Genomic DNA, 17,555 nt, shown 5'->3' with positions numbered 1-17,555 from the left:
ATTTATGTGGGCGCTGGGCGGCTGTCGATTTACGTCAAAGGGAATTATTGGACGTCAACACGTTTCCACCCGGACCGGAAAAGAAGCCGGACCTGCCTGAGTTTTAGTTTTAATTTCCATCACGCTGCTCTTCACTTCAGATCACAAACATCTTCTTAAAATACTTCAAACGAGAAATCCAGTGAATGATAACCACCATACATGGAATGTTGCATCGAGATTCTGTTTTGGGGATAGTGTAACAGATTCTGAAGGTAGAATGCTTCTTTTCTGCCCAACATGTGGAAATGTTTTGATTGTCGAGGAGGGACAGAAGTGCATGAGATTCGCCTGCAACACATGTCCATATGTCCACAACATTACAAGAAAGGTAAATATACACGTCATCATCCCTGTCCACATTGGTAAGGTTATTATCAACTGTTGAGTTAAATCCAAACTATTGTAAAAGCATCGGGCATCAGTTGTCTCTGTGATGTGTACATGTTAGCACAATTAGCAGACTCTTTTAAACCAGACTTACAAGGTAAACGCAATGCAGAGACAGTGTACTAGTGCCTCAGTAACTAATAAGGCTGCAACATCAGTACAAATGTACTATATACATTACATAGTAATGTACACACCAGAGGAAGTGCAACGAACCATGTACAACCCAGATTCGGCACAAACAAGGGACTAAATTCTTTTCGCTCCTATGCCACCAAAATGTGGAACGCCCTACCAACAGTCATTAAGACATGCGAATCCCTTGACTCCTTCAAAACCGCTCTCAAAGGGCACCTACGGATGGCTGCAATTCAAAACTGGCCTCCGTAAAATCTGAATCCCCCCCACCGCCCACCCCCTTTTTCCCCTTACTGTATATGTTTATTTTCCCTTTTTACCTCCCTTATGATGAATTCCTGTTGTTCTTTGACTATATATAGAAGTGTCTATTTGTACGTCTCTAAATGTTTTGATGAATTGAACAAGGTGGACCCTCTTGTAAACAAGTTTAATGCTTAATTGGGTTGTCCACTCACAGTTAACAGTCTTTGTATTGAGTTTGTGCTTAAAATGTACTGTAATTCTGCAAACTGTTAATAAATATTTCAATCAATCAATCAATCAATCAATAGTATATAGTGTACATAACGCCTTGTTCCCAGGCACTGTACACTAGATAAGTTACAGTGATACTCCCTTGGCTTTCTGTATAGCTATACAGGACGCAGATTTACATACTCTGTTCACGGAGACCTGCGCCGTCGCTTGAGTGTTGGTGAGATGTTTCAAAGATGCATAACACAGCTATAGGAGATAACGGAAATGTGTGCGAAAGAGCGCTAATCAGAGTGGCCGTTTAAGTATTTTTAATCTTTTTTTTTAAATTTTGCTTCGCTGAACTTCTCTCTCTTCCTTGACTTCCTTGTTGACTTCCCATTGTACCGCCTCCCGCACCGAGACTGGCTAGCTGCACGTCCTAGTTACTGCCTCTGATTGGCCGACCGCGTACATGCAGGATGCTGTTGTGTCGTGGGAGGCGGGACATGGGATGTGTGGTAGAGAGAATTTCAGGGAAGCCAAAACTTCAACTTCAACTTTTATGCATCTTTGAAACATCTCACCAACAACACTCAAGCGACGGCGCAGGTCTCCGTGAACAGAGAGTATGTAAATCTGCGTCCTATGGATAGTGGAATAACCGATGGACCCTAGGGCTAGGCTACCGCCGTCCAAAATTCAGAAAAGGTAACAGAGGGTCCTGAAAGGGGTATGTATGTATGTATGTATGTATGTATGTATGTATGTATGTATGTATGTATGTATGTATGTATGTATGTATGTATGTATGTATGTATGTATGTATGTATGTATGTATGTATGTATGTATGTATGTATGTATGTATGTATGTATGTATGTATGTATGTATTTGGTTAAAATGGGTAAGGTTTTAAAAAAGGCAAAAGCATGCTCTGTTGCACTGGCCTAAAAGTGGGTCCTCTAAAACTGCTTCAACTTCTGAGAATGTGTTTGGTTCATTAGCCACCAGATGGCATACCTTATATGTATGTATGTATGTATGTATGTATGTATGTCTGTATGTATGTATGTATTTAAAAGGGGGGCTTTTTTGTAAAATCCCAGCCTACAATACCTTCATATATTTAAAATCCAATGTAAGGTTACCAGTGAAGGGCAACCTGCCTATTCACTGTATGTATGTATGTATGTATGTATGTATGTTTAGGGTACCAACAGGGGGCACCGCTCACTTCAGACAGGTCTGATTTTAATATGTTGAATCACCAACCATTGACAGCCCCTACATCCAAACAGAATATAAACAACGTTAAACTCACCAACATGGCAGCTGTACGGACATCTTGAATTATACTCTATCTGGCAAGGTTTTTCTTTCATAAAATCAGACCTGTCTGAAGTGAGTGGTGCAACCACTGTTGGTAACCTGTTGGTACCCTAAACATACATACATACATACATACACACACACACACACACACACACACACATACATACATACAGAGATTAAAATAGGGTGCATTTTGCATCCCAAAATGCAGTTTATAGTTAAGGGACGCAATAAAACAACGACCTCTGCATCCAAGGGATGCACTACTGTACTCAGAATGTACAGTCAAAATAATACACGTAAAAAAACATGCAATATTTTGCTAGATTTAGTTATAATAATCATTTCTTCTTCTGTTTCCTACATGAATATAACCACATAAAATTAAATGGGAGTTAAATGCTGCAATTTGTAAAAATGGCAAAATATGTTGTTGAAGTGGGACTCATAAAATGTCCCTGGGACTCATCTAAAAGACCATCCCTGCATCCCGGGACGCATTACATTGAAAACATATTTACATCACTGTACATACATACATACATACATACATACATAGGGAGTCAGGGACACAGCCAGGGACGGACAAAGCTGGGCATTGGAGTGGCTGCACCCTATGGTTGCACCACTCAAAAATCTACCGTAGACATGTGAATGTGAATTAAATCTTTACAAGAAAGATAAATACATGTCCATAATATGTCCACAGCATTACAAGAAAGATACTATGTGTGTGGGGGGGGGATGTTCTGCCTTAGGACACGGTGGAGATGGACAGGAAACGGGGAGAGATACTGGGAAATTACACACGGCAAAGGTCACCGGGATCGGGATTTGAACCCGCGACACGCTGCCCTGGACCGCTAGGTCAGCGGTGCCGGGCGCTCCCGTCCGATAGCTTCACACAGGTGCTTGACAAAGGTGTTTTCGCTTACAGGTAAACAACAGGAAATATCCCAAACTTAAAGAGGTGGATGATGTTCTGGGTGGAGCTGCGGCCTGGGAAAATGTAGATTCTACTGCAGGTAGGTCTATGTGGTACATGGTAATTAGGCCTACTGTCAGAAATAGATTGTTGTAGCTTCACATCTCCAACAGCTGAAAGTCTGCCAAATGTAGGCATAAATGGTGTTTGCATTTCATGTGTATGAGAAAAAATACTTGAAAACCCTGTTTATTTGCCATTATATACACACACCATTAGCCAAGCCTTTGCGACCCAGCCGGTTTCCTAGTATACATTCGTAGAATAATTTTGAGCGCCAGAGTAACACGTTTTTGTGTTTTACAGAAAAATGTCCAAAGTGTGAACATGCTCGGGCATACTTCATGCAGATTCAGACCAGATCGGCAGATGAACCTATGACAATATTCTTTAAATGCTGCAATGCCCAGTGTGGCCACCGATGGAGACATTGATACCGTACCACATATTACTTTCCTTTGGAACATGCTTAGCTTATTGCAAATGTCCCATAATTACTTACAAATGTTCTCCTTTACTTTTGATTTTCCCATTGATATTTTTATTATTTAAATGGGCTTTGCACTTTTGTATTGAGAATGTAAAATAATATTAAAGATGCATTTCAATGGAAAATCTTAATCATGTCATGATTTTTATTGATAAAATAGTACCTGTATGCAACAGTCAAACAAATCTTGATTTACATAGTTACACATCACAGACATTTAAAGAGCAATGCAGATCATAGCTATCCACAATAGCGTACAATGCTTCGTATTAAAAGTACAATGCAATCCTTCAACTCAAGATTGTACAGTTTTGTTTTTTTGTTTTCTCTCACACAAGCCTCAAGTCACGTTTTTGAAAAAGGTTCCTGGAGCACAATCGGAACCAGCCGGTGAGAAATTCATTAGTTAACTGTTCATGCAGACATACTCTGCATCTCATGGGGGGGGGGGGGGGGGTTGTGGTTGATGGACATGCTGACCATACAGAATATGTTCCAAATGTGTCATTTCAATATTTAACAAATGGTGTTTTTGTCTACTCCGGTCTTACTTGAATGTTATAGCATTTACAGTACTTGCAGTCAAGACATAGCCATGTACCTGTATTTTTGCTTTTGGTGTTCTCTAACATGCATCTGAGCATTGAAGTAGTCTTGAAGGGATGATGTCATTAGTAGGGATACAGGGAAGGCCTATAGTGCATTATGATGTTGCCACTGGTACAAGTACATCGTTTGCTAACATACAATTCCTTTTTTCTAAACTACCTACCTATTCACTCAGGCGCTAAACAATCATCAGCCAACATTATCATGTGTAAGGGAAGGATAAGCTATTTTAAAATGGTGCAATGAGACGATACAGCTTGACACAGGAATCTCAGCAGACTGGACATATGGCCAGTGTGACGAGGGGGACAAGATTACGGCGATGTCATGCAGGGTGTTCTGATGTTCACTCTCACTATGACACCCTCCAACACGAGCAAATACAATCTATCAGGAACACCTCACTCCTGTTTATCCTGAACAAATGCATATGAACCAACTGGGTCTCATTCCGAGCTGATGTAATCTACAAGCTCACATTGACCTTGTAGATATACTCGCTATTAAAGTACAGTATATCAAGCCCTTTAGTTTCATATGCAGTTTTTTTTTGTACAGAGTAGATGCTTCCAAGTCTTAATTTAAGAGATGAGCAATTGTTTTTAATTTTTAGATCTGTCTTTCAGATAAATTATTATATTGTAGCAATGAGAATTGAGCATTTGGGGAAATATGGATTTCAAAAGAATACACAAGGTTGCTTTATTATCAAAACAAAGTACAATGTTGGGCAAAGTGTATTGTGTAACAGTATCTGAAATCACCTGACTTCAGCCCAAGAGATACAAAAATTAAACATTAATTCCCAGCAGGCAAATTAGTTCTCATTTACTTCACAATAGAGGGTATGCACGTGACAACCTCATCATACCCGGACGTTATGGGGAACGCCTACTTGGTGGCAAAAAAAAAAAACTACTTTCTGGCCCATACATCCAAATAGAAAAGTCCTATCTGATTGCATTAAACAACGTTAAACTCACTATGCCACTCACTTTATGCATACCCTCTATAAGAAGCTACATGATTGTTTAATTAACCGACATTCAAAGGAGGAGACACTATTTAGAATAAAGAAAATATTAAATTATTTAGAACACAAATAATCAGACATAGACAAAATCTGTAACAAAGTTCTTAATATTAACATTGAAATTATGGATAGAATTAAAAAATAAATACAAACTAAAATACTGACCCTGCAAATGTTGACTTGTTTAAGTGTGCTTCTCAGCTAGATTCACAGATTGACATGACTTCAACTAAAATAAAGTGACAATTTTCACAGCTTTCCCCAGCTAGAGTGAGGCCTTCTGCAAACTAATATTCCCTCCTAAATGCATAATATTCTGTAACGTTTTTTCCCCACCTACAGTACAGTATTTCCAGGCATCTGTATTTTTTCCTTCCAGACAGTACATGACTACAACTAAACTAGCCAATCTTCATAGTGGCCGTTTTTACTGCCGTCGATTTCATTAATGTCCAGTGTAGTGAGGTTTGTACATTTCAATGCATAAAATGTATAACGCTAAAAAGGTGTATATACAGTAAATACAGAGTGAACTTCATGATTAAGCTGCATCTAAAATTAAGTTGGAGGAGGGGGGACGGGGAGGAGGGGGGGACGTAATCTTTTTAAAAAGCAACACAGAGCGCAAACCGAAAAAAGCCATCACTATTAGCAGGGAGGAGCTTTGAGTTTTTTTTGAATGTGTGCATATACATGTCTCCGTAGCATACAGCCGTCCGTGGTTAGCATATACGCTTGTATGTGTAGATGTAGCCCTTACAGTAGGGACAGCTGTGTGTCACGTCCTTCAGATCATCAATCAGACAGGGAATCAAACAGCAGCCAAGGTCACACCTGGAGTAGAAGAACAGAAACAAATGAGGATTGTAAGCATGTAACATGCCAATAAGCCTATCTCACAGAATTTCCCCGCCCCCTTTTTACGCCCCCTTTCGGGGCTAGTGGTGATAGCGTGACGTCACTCCATAGACACTACATGTTAACAGAGGTTATTTAAGAAGTCTACAACTTTTGTTTTCTCAAGGTAAGGTTTGTTCTATCTGTTCGAGCTGATTTACCATCTTGTTTGCTTCATAATAATATTGGTCTGTCACATTTTTACATTAGAAAATGTACTTAGATTCTCCAGAGAAAAAAACGTGTAAATGCTAATGTTAAATGACACCACTATCTACCGGAAGTGGGCGTGGAAAGCGGGCTGTGAGATAGGCCTATTATTACACGTTTATTTCATTTCTGACTTAGTCACGCCACAATAAAACGGTATCGGGACAGGCACGCATGTTTAACCACATTTAAAGTGATACTGAACCAGCACAAAGACGGCGTGCAGCAATGTGACGCTGATCAGCTGTTTTTGAATAGCCAAAGTGTAATATAGGACCTACGTTGTTAAACACTTAAGGTCAAGGAGAGTAGAGTAAATGGTTAACCACTTAAGCCCTGGTTAACCACTTATACAGTATGCCCTAGATTACACTGACCGGTAGTCGAACAATAGTGTCGTGCAAAAATAGACAATCTACAAGCTGGAGGAATTTCACCTATAAATAGTAAGGACAAAATAGGGACACCAGTTTGAAAAGATTATCTGAATTTTAAACTGGTAAGAAAATAAATATAAAATAATATAATATGCTATAATATGCTAATAAAAGACCACTACAGGGCCGCTGTCACATACTGTATGTTTTTAAGCCCGTAGTATACTTTGGACCACATACTGCTAGTACATGTGTACACACGTGTGCAAATAATATGAGCAAACTGTGCACATGACAGTGCAAGGATAGTATAGATGGGCGTAAGACCTGCAAATTAAAAAGAGGCTGTCATAAACAAGTGAAATAGGGCACATAGGACTAAAGGGCCATCACACCTACTCACAAGCTCATCCCTGTTCACCCATTCATCAAGTAATTGCAACTATCTCATAATTGCGATCAGGCGATTATGTATTATTGATAACAGGCCTGCCAGCACTTACCCCACAAAGAAACAAAAGAGGCAGAAGAGTGTATTCATGAGGCCGACGTCGTGGGTGATCCGGGTGATGATGGCCTGCTGGCAGTGTGGACACACGGTCTGCACTGGCGTGGACTGGAACATCTCCCCCTGGAGGACCGTGACGGTGGTGGAGGTCCCCGGGGGCGCCAGGACGGTGGTGGCTGTGTGGCCTCCCATATGGCTAAAGTGACTGGGACCAGGGCCGAACTGTCCTGGCACGGGATGGACAAACTGTCCGGGTGGAGGGTAGAAGCCGCCTGCGGGTAAGTGAAATACACATTTTAGCGTGTAAATTTGTATAGATACATGTAATATTTGAAAGAGTTTTTTCTCCTTTTTTTTACACACTTGTTCATCTTGTGCACATTTTCTTTTATGGCATTCAACCTTTTGGTTGGCATTGTTCAGAACACCCACACACATTATGTAATTGCTCTGTTTGCTGTCTAACTACGCTGAGGAAGGCCATACAGGCCGAAACGCGTACGTTTTTCAGTCTCAGAGGTAAATAAAATCATGTAAAAGGACATACAATGAGTGCTGGCATTCTTCATATCTACTGTCTATAACTACTGCAATTTATTTTACAAAGTTTAAGTTTTAATCCCAAACTGTACTGAATTGATCACACTTGCATGCCGTTATGCTTATTTTATATTCTGTTGTACGCCGGTGTTGTGTGCTGGAAAAAAAAGCCAGATCGTGCCAGATCTAGGATCTTTTTTGGCATGCGACACAACAAAGTATAAATAAACCAGTAAGACGAAAAGGGCTTAACACAAATTACAGGTGTAGTTACATAAAGTGTCTGTAGGAGGTGTAAGATGTTAACAGTGTTAACAGGCAAGAGAGTAACAGAGTTTCATGTGTGCTAGACATCAATTGATCTGATCTACCACAACTGAACTGGCTTAACACTAGTGTGCGCGTGCGTGCGTGCGTGCGTGTGTGTGTGTGTGTGCGCAAGAGAGTAACAGGAAGCGTTAACAGGAAAGTGTGCCTGCTTCCTGTTAACAGGAAGTGCGTGACAGCTTCCTGCTGGTTTTCATAGTAACTGCGATGTCGCAATCAGGCTTTGGAATTCACAAGTCTGTACAAAATGCACAGCAGCAGGAAAGCAACAGCACCTGGTGGCATGGGCATGGTCATAGGCATGGGCATGGGTCCGTCCCCTGGGACATGTGGGGGCAGGAAGCCTGGCGACGCGAAGCCTGGCGACGCCTCATACGGGGGTGGACCATATTCTGGAGGCAAGGGCTGTCCCTGTGGAGGACCCGTTCTCACGGGAGCTACATCTGAAACATGAAGCACATCTAAACATGTCACTGGATCCATTTAAATCAATATTGATTGACATTTTTTCAAACCTTTGCCATGTCATCATTAGTGTGGTTGCCCTGGCTGCAACCAGTCTATAGTAATTGCCCGACTATTTATAGAGCACTAGTTCCCAAACAGTGGGTCAGGACCCATAAGTGGGTTGTGGACCGATTTTTGTGGCTCGTGAGTAAATATCCCCTTATTTAGTTTTCCCTAAATCTTGTTATTAATCATTATTCTAAAAGGTTTTAAAAGAAAAACACAAAAGCTGAAAGTTGAAAAAAAATGTTTAAGAAGTAGGCCTAGTGAAAATGGCAGATCTGCAAGCTCATGACGCGGTGCGAAGCGACACGTCGTGAGCTTGTAGATCTGTTATTTTCACTAGTTTGGGTCCGGGGCAAATGTCACATTTCTATTTGAGTCTTGAGCTAATAAGTTATAGACTAACACGAAAAGGTTTGCCTATTTATTATTCCGCCCCTGTGACGTCATGTGGGTCAATACATCATCATGATCAGACATCATCATCATCATATTGTACTTAGAGAGCTACAGTACACATTGTTAAAAATCATATTTTGACAAGCTAAAAAATCAACTATTACTTTGGGGACTCCTAACTGCACACAAGAACGGATTCCTTGGACTCCCAAGGCCGCAAAACCACGACATCGGGGCAACCACACACATGATATCCCAAAATTGTGAATTTTCTGATTCATTATTATGTTTTATTTATACACCTTCTTTGGTCAATTAGAGGTTCTAAATGTCGCATTCGATTTATCAGTTAATTGCCCAGGCCTAATCAAACACTTTGTACACCGTAGAAGCTTCACTGGGACCACACTGGTCCCAGTGCACTGTACACTGTAACAGCACCATGTACTGTCTGTAATTACATATTTGGGAAAGAAAATCTATGACATTTTTCCACATTGCAATATCAGTGGGATGTTCTTTTTTTCATATTAGACCATATCTAATATAATAATAATAACAACAATAATAATATCAGGCTCTTGAACATTCCCAATAAAGCTTGTGGGACATAAACCCCAAGGGGCATTACAGTAGTGGTTGTTGTAACATTATTACCAGAGGCAGCAACTTGACCAGTCTTCTCCTCGATGAGTGGGGCGCTCGGGCCTCCTGGGTAAGGAGGAGGGGGGTCACTGGACATGCTGGCCGGATCTCGAAACAGGGGAGGGGCTGGGGAGGGAGCTCACACAGGGGTCCTCAGACTCACTGTCTCTGAGAGAGAAAAGAAAATCACAGCTCATTACCCTCAAACAACAGTCACCAAAATGTTTCAACATCTTCGTGAAAATGGGATGCACAATTGCACATGCAGATCCGACACACCAAATATCCGACATGCACTGCTGAACCCCCACTTTGATATATACTTTTTTTTTATTGTGACCCCAATCTACACTGTAAAATCCGCAGAGTTTATTTAACTCTGAAAATGTACAAATGGACCCTTTTACAAATGGACCCTTTCAGTTTCAGAAACCTTTGTGGTCCCCGGAACCGATTTTGAATAGCATTGTTCTAATCTAGATAATGACTTCTCTCCTGGTCTTTATATGGTTTGGCTGGCAGTAGAAGCCATTTTATTTATAGAGTAATCCAAAATTACATTTCTCCTTTAAAAAAATGAAGTAGCAGAAAACATGACAATAAGATTCCTGAACCCATCTTTGACAAGTAGAAGAACACATTAGTTTGATGGCCTTATCTAATAGATCATAACCATGAAATGCTCACACATACTTTCCTTTTAGTAAGTCTGCTGCCAGCAGATACATTTAATTGTGTAACCGAGACCGTCCGACCATGAATGTTGAGTGGCAAAACATGGCATCGTGCCAGTGAGTATACATCTGGCACTATGCCAAAACAGTGCAAAATGAACCTAGTGTCCGGTTTTCAACCAGTGGTCCTTGAGGGGGTGGTCCCCACCTGGAACCAAATGCACCCTTATGGACCCTTAAGGGTCCATTTGGTTTCATTTTACGCTCTCAAGAGCTACATTATTGTTAAACGTCTGCATTACTTAATTTACAAGAAGTCTACAAAATTAGAGAATGTAGAATAATTGTTATTTTTGATCAACGTTTGCCTGTTATCTCTCCTATGGTACCAACATCAATACAGCATGGCATTGTGGACAAGATCTTATCCAACGACAACAAAATATTCTAAGTTTTGGGTCTGAGAGGCTAAATCTCGTCATCAAAATGGTGGTTCGTGGACATTGGTATGAAAAAGTGTTTGAAAACCACTGCTATATAATAATACAGTGGGAATAATAAACAGTGTGCTGCCTAATAAAGAGTAAATTCATTTCCCTACGAGCTTGTAGGTCTGCTATTTTTGAATAAATCACACCCGTGAAGTGAGTGGTGAGAAATGGTTCCCCCACACACGGAGTGTGGGGGAACCATTTCTCAACCATTTCTCAACCGAAACCATTTCTCAACATTTCTCAACCATTTCTCAACCGAAACGGTTGAGAAATGACAGTTACCGTGTGCCGTTCCCTCTACTGTACTGTCACACCCAAAATCATCATATATACAGTTAATATGTGCATGTGTGTTTGTGTGTGTGTTAGGTTGCGCACATGTGGTGAAAAACAACCATGCTGTTTCCGTGCTCATATACCCAGCTAGGCAGGCACCCACCCAGCCAGGCAGGCACCCACCCACCCACACACACACATAGCTCTGTAAGGGAGTGGTTGCACCACTCAAAACAATCATGAAAAATGTAGTGCAAATCTTTGAATATAATATTCTTTCAGAGCCAACGTTTTTAACTCAAATCTTTGCTTCTGGGGGTGGTCCCTGGAACAACATATTTTCAGATGGGGGTCAGCAGCCAATTACATAATAATCTTGGGGGTCCTTGATATGACATAGTTTGAGAATGACTGACATAGAAACATGGGTTTTTCAAAAAACTGTCAGGATTTAGAAGACATTTGTAGAATCGTCCTCAGGTCTAAATGGGTTAAATCCATTAGTTTGCTTATACATCTCAAGTTGTGGGATCTCATCAAATGAAGGCACACTGGGACAGAACTAATCCAATCAGAATAATCACTTAATAGATAACCACCATGTTTGCCAGTCTGGCAGTGGTTTACAGCTTTTAGATCAGCTGTCACAAATGCTGCTACTCATAAACCATATGGCAAAAAACAAAGTACAGTATACTTAATCCACCTCCTCTGCAAAGCATACTTGACAATAATCCACCTTTGTGTTGTAAATGTAACATTAAACGCTGGGAGTGAGCAGCTGTTCGATTTATCGATCTTCTCAATCTCCACTACTATACAGAGAATGGTCAATCAATACATTGATCATTCTCTGACTGCGAGACATTCTGAAACGAATGCTAATGTTATTAACCCAGCTAATATGTTGGTTATTTTTACACAGATAAGATTATCCAGCTCAACACTGTTAGTAGTAGTGTCAAAGTCCACACTATACAGTCAATTTCCCACGATGAATAAATACATGACGTAATGCTGGTGGCTAACGTTAGCATTCAGTACATGATGGATCTGTCAGACACGCATTGATCACCAGTTGACAGCTGGTGAGTGGTGACATCAGCTGATCGTCGTTTTAAAAGCACAACAGAACAAAACAGCTGGTATTTGATGCCTACAGATTCATTAACAGTTATTTTGATGTACACTCAAGAGCGTGCAAACAACAAACGTTAACCAAATGGACCCGTGAGGACGGTTACATTTGTCATCTCTCTCGTCTCGGGAGTTACAAATTGCATGAGGGGGTATTATTACAGTGTAGTTAATTCTAACGTTAGCTAAGCTAGCTAGAGCGTTAGCAACAAGGTTCGTTTTAAAGGCTTGTCATATCACATTGATGATATCATTAAAGCTAAACTCGGTCTAAAAATACAAAAACAATCGAGATGTAATAACGCTGCCCGCCATGCAATGAAACGCTGCGTTGTTTATTTACCTGCTATGAGCGCAGTTATAACCAAGCGGACCGTCGGTCGAACTGAAATGTTCCGACGTCGCGTTAGCTCCGTTTAGCCTCCTAAGTAATAACAAGAGTCAACATCCGCCTCAACGAACGAGCGCTACTAACTGGGATTCTGGGAACTACACACACACACACAGCAGAGATGCGCCGAGGTTTCGACAGTGACATCACAAACTATTTGGAAGAGGCCCTGCCCCTCCATGTGTTGTTGTTGTTGTGAGTCAGAACTAGCACTTCCGCATGCCGGTGACGTCACGCATATCTCCTTGGTATCATTATTCTAGCTCAGTCTTTTGTAAAGCTGAAAGGGGATTTCTTTTCTTTTTTTTTCCATCCACGAAAGTTCCAGGAGGATCCAGCAAAACGGTTAACCCCTAGATCCGCATTGCAAATATTGCACTTTTACTCCACTACAATTATATGACACCTTTAATCTACTTTGTAGATTTTGATTATGGTATTCGTATTATAACAAAACATAAATTAGCCGCTTTTAAAACCTTGCGGTTTTAAAACTTTTACTTTAATTCAAAAAATGTGAGTACATTTTCCACCACTGAATATAGGCCTATAGATCTTTACACTGGTATGTATGTATGTATGTATACTGTATGTATGTATGTGTATGTGTGTGTGTGTGTGTGTGTGTGTGTGTGTGTGTGTGTGTGTGTGTGTGTGTGTGTGTGTGTGCGTGTGCGTGTGCGTGTGTGTGTGTGTGTGTGTGTGTGTGTGTGTGCGTGTGCGTGTGCGACAACAAATTGATTTCAGAATACATACATGCATTTATAAAGCATTGAATGGTAGGGCCAAATAGTACATTTATGATCTTGTGCATCGATATCATGAACCATATCCAGACCTCTCTCGGGTCATAATTAAGGGACACCCTAGAATAGAATGAGTCAGATGGTCGCAGGTCGCCCCCACCTATGGTCTCTTGACATGGCTGGCTGCTATTAGTGGCCTTGGAGTGCATATCTCTGCCAGGCAGGGTTCCCTACCGTACCCAGGGCTGGTGATGGTGTGTGCAGCTGTCAACACATGAGGAAGCTGGGGGGTGGGGTGTCAAGTTTGTACAACTAATGGCCAAACTGCACCAATGCAACTAGTCACAAGACTGAGACTCACAACTCCTTGCAACAAAACACAGTCAGTTGCGAAAAGTTGTACCATTAGAGACCATTAAGGCCAGTGCACAACAATGCAACTCCTTGCAACTGCCATTGGGGATAATGCTTACAAGTAGTTGCAAGTTACATTGGTGCCTTAATGGTGCAACTTTTCACAATTGAGTGTCATCCCAATTTGGTGATGGCAAAAGCAAAGCAAAGTTCTTTGTTTACCCAGGGTGAATGGACTAAGCTCGAGATGCTTGTTTACAGCCAGACCCTGCTCATAGAACATTTCATGGTAGGGGTTCAATGCCTTGCTCAAGGGCACTTCAGCGGTGGTAATTTGAACGTGCCGGTCCGGGGATTTGAACTGGCGACCTTCCGATAACAAGACCGCTCCGCAAACCGTTCGGCCACCGCTGCCCCATGTGTGCCTGTGAGATGTATGTGAGACGTATGAGCTATCAAATGTAGTGTCAGCGTGTGAGTGCCTCCCTGGTTACTTTGCATAACATAAGGTCTTCAATAATGCAAACAAAAATAAAAGCCTGGGTACCAAGGCTAGGTCGTAGAACCACGTTCTAGTGCCATACGTCATTGGTGTCTGGTGTCAATTGATAATTGAGGAGTCAGTGCGTACTTACTAGAACAACAGTCATAATCCAAGGCATCCATCCAGGAAAAATATTTTTGATTGTATGACCTATTATGGTTCAAGGGTATTTATAGGCCAAAACATGAAGTGCAAGAGGGCTGCTATAGAGCGTTGCAGTCCCGCCCCCTACCATGGACCAGGAAATGAAACCCAATGCATTTTTCCCATAGACATTTCTTAAAGTATTTATTTAAAGACGGTTACGCCGCGGACAAAGCCAACTCGAGTCGTGACAACTCATGACAACACAAACAATATTTTGGACCAAACAAATAATTACAAAGAAGAAAAACAACAAAAAAAGTGTTGTAAACTGCCGTTTTTTTCTTCTTTCTAATTATTTGTTCGGCCCAAAAAATTGTGTTTGTTGTCATGATTTCTCACGACTCGAGTTGGCTTTGTCCGCGGCGTAAACGTCTTTAAAAAAATACTTTCTGAAATGTCTATGAGGAAAATGAACGGAGAATCATTTCCTGGTCCAGGGTAGGAGGCGGGACTGCGACGCTCTATAGCACCACCATACGAGAAGAATTTGCGATGTACTGTAGTCTGTAGGTAGCCTGGTTAATAAACCAGACCGAATCAGCCGTTGGCAAAAAAAAGTTGCCTACCAGCGGATTACGGTCTGGCGAGGCTCAGTAGCACGCCTCTTTCCTACAGCAGAGAACAGGTCGGACCAATCGGGACACGGTATGCAATATAGGCGGGCTTTGGTACAGTGACGTTCAATGCTTGAGACTTTTGACTGACAGTAGCTCTGACCAATTGCGTCAAAGAGAAAATGTTCCCCGGGAAATGAAATCCAAGTGGAGCCAGCCCAGACTGATATACCGCGACAGTGTTGTGTGATATTAGTCTGGCTTATTAGCCAGGCTAGTCTGTAGGTTCTTCTTTGGCCTACTGCTGCCTGGGAGTGTGCGTGCTTGGTCCAAAGGTGTCGGAGATTACCAGAGGTTACGAAACGTACCCCTTTCTTACAAAATGTAGGATACGTACGAACGAACGTACCAGAGGACCGTGCGTACTATGATGGTCTCTGGCCTGGCAGAGATAATAATTATTATTTAAATAATATTGTTTTATTTCATAGCATTGTTCATAGGCTACTTACACATGTCTAAAACAAAACAATATATTTAAGGTGCATTTTCTATAATGTCTATTGTCTAATGTCTATCCATTAACATGGCTGTGAACTTGTTGAAATTCTTATCACGAAAGATTGTTCTCCATCTCCAGTGTGGATAGTGGAGTCTCTTCAGTCTAACTAACTGAACGAAACACTGTTGAGGCCTATAGTAGCCCCTCAAACTTGCACTTTTAACAAACCTAGAGTGCAGGCAGCCAAGTCTATGGACTTTTCATGTTTGCTTAAGCATGAAATAAGCATGATGTACTGTACATCCTTCTCTGTGACCACATCCTCTGCTCTAGTGCTGCTGTCGTCTATGTGTTGATTAGTGACATGTCAGCTCATCATATCTCTAAGTTAATCATCATGTGGTTTAATTGGATGTATTGTAGACTCTGACGGTCTGCAGCAAGTGCACACACACACACACACACGCACGGCGCACGCACACGCACACACACACACACACACACACACACACACACACACACACACACACACACACACACACACACACACAATGTACCTGCAAATGTCCCGGAAGTATAAGTGCATTTAATAGTATTTTCCTGCAAATAGCCCGGTCCGTGACCCAAAAATGGGTCTCGATCCATCGTTTGGGAAACCCTGCCTGCACTACTCACTCACGCCACCATAGCACGCCACTGCCGAACCATGTACAACCCAGATTCGGCACAAACAAGGGACTAAATTATTTTCGCTCCTATGCCACCAAAATGTGGAACGCCCTACCAACAGTCATTAAGACATGCGAATCCCTTGACTCCTTCAAAACCGCTCTCAAAGGGCACCTACGGACGGCTGCAATTCGAAACTGTCCCTGGTAAAATCTGAATCCCCCCCCCCACCGCCCACCCCTTTTTCCTCTCACTGTATGTTTCTTTTCCCTTTTTACCTCCTTGTTTTCCTGAATTCCTGTTCTGTTCTTTGACTATATAGAAGTGTCTATTTGTACGTCTCTAAATGTTTTGATGAATTGAACAAGGTGGACCCTCTTGTTAGTCTTGTAAACAAGTGTAATGCTTAATTGGGTCGTCCACTCACAGTTAACAGTCTTTGTATTGAGTGTGTGCTTGAAATGTACTGTAATTCTGCAAACTGTTAATAAATATTTCAATCAATCAAACGGGCGGTCCAGTGTTGAAGATCGAACACATCTCGGGGCAGCCAATGAGCTTCATGTGTAGTTACGTACTGTTAGCACCAGGTGTTGCCATGTCTGCTTATTATAAGCTACTTTGGGCATGTCTTTCTGTGATTGATTGATTGATTGATTGATTGATTGATTGATTGATTGATTGATTGATTGATTGATTGATTGATTGAACAACAATGTGTGACATTTCAAACAAAAACACAAGTCAATACAAAAACTGCTACGAGGATAAAAAACAAAAAGCACCATAAAGACTTGTTTACATCAGGGTCCTCCATTTTCAATTCATCAGAACATTTAAAGACGTACACATATACACTTCTGTGTTTTGTAAATATTGGGCTTGTATAGTTGGTTATTTGGGCTTGTTTCCTAAGGTTGTTTAAACCACTAAACCAGTGCCCCAGATTAATATGTCATTGTCTGCGTATCCGTATCTGAATATTTTTGCCATGAAATACAAGATTCCCCCAAATCAACCGTACAAGATTTGTGTTTTTAAAATGTTTCCAAAATATTTCACTTTTTCCCCCCAAGAGTTTTGAAGATATGTTTAAATATATTTAAAGAAAATGCTCATGATGTGGCCTGTAGTTGTTTTCATATACCTGGTTGCTTGTTTCTCGCACACAATGGACACC

General features: G+C 41.2%; 2 protein-coding genes across 2 annotated transcripts; one reads left to right on the top strand and one right to left on the bottom strand.

The window, feature by feature from the left end:
* Positions 1 to 23: 23 nt before the first annotated feature.
* Positions 24 to 3,963, top strand: polr3k (polymerase (RNA) III (DNA directed) polypeptide K). The gene is made up of 3 exons (XM_079521058.1): positions 24 to 370; positions 3,295 to 3,382; positions 3,649 to 3,963. The coding sequence occupies exons 1-3, from the start codon at positions 260 to 262 to the stop codon at positions 3,774 to 3,776; spliced, it is 327 nt and encodes a 108-aa protein (XP_079377184.1). The 5' UTR covers positions 24 to 259; the 3' UTR covers positions 3,777 to 3,963.
* cdip1 (cell death-inducing p53 target 1) lies at positions 3,960 to 12,966 on the bottom strand. The gene is made up of 5 exons (XM_079521057.1): positions 12,812 to 12,966; positions 9,900 to 10,055; positions 8,609 to 8,776; positions 7,462 to 7,738; positions 3,960 to 6,308 (listed from the first exon to the last, which is right to left on the bottom strand). The coding sequence occupies exons 2-5, from the start codon at positions 9,982 to 9,984 to the stop codon at positions 6,197 to 6,199; spliced, it is 642 nt and encodes a 213-aa protein (XP_079377183.1). The 5' UTR covers positions 9,985 to 10,055; positions 12,812 to 12,966; the 3' UTR covers positions 3,960 to 6,196.
* Positions 12,967 to 17,555: the final 4,589 nt, after the last annotated feature.

Source organism: Electrona antarctica (genome assembly GCF_951216825.1).
Source record: "Electrona antarctica genome assembly, chromosome: 14".
In the NCBI taxonomy this organism is placed as follows: domain Eukaryota; kingdom Metazoa; phylum Chordata; class Actinopteri; order Myctophiformes; family Myctophidae; genus Electrona; species Electrona antarctica.
This window is presented reverse-complemented; position numbering and strand designations above follow the sequence as displayed.

Excerpts from the sequence above, each read along its gene's own strand:
- polr3k (XM_079521058.1), top strand. The coding sequence starts at position 260 with ATGCTTCTTTTCTGCCCAACATGTGGAAATGTTTTGATTGTCGAGGAG. Across the intron at positions 371-3,294 it reads TCCACAACATTACAAGAAAG|GTAAACAACAGGAAATATCC; the intron begins GTAAATATACAC and ends TTTCGCTTACAG. Across the intron at positions 3,383-3,648 it reads AAATGTAGATTCTACTGCAG|AAAAATGTCCAAAGTGTGAA; the intron begins GTAGGTCTATGT and ends TGTGTTTTACAG.
- cdip1 (XM_079521057.1), bottom strand. The coding sequence starts at position 9,984 with ATGTCCAGTGACCCCCCTCCTCCTTACCCAGGAGGCCCGAGCGCCCCA. Across the intron at positions 8,777-9,899 it reads TGGTCAAGTTGCTGCCTCTG|ATGTAGCTCCCGTGAGAACG; the intron begins GTAATAATGTTA and ends TTCATGTTTCAG. Across the intron at positions 7,739-8,608 it reads GACCATGCCCATGCCACCAG|GCGGCTTCTACCCTCCACCC; the intron begins GTGCTGTTGCTT and ends ACTTACCCGCAG.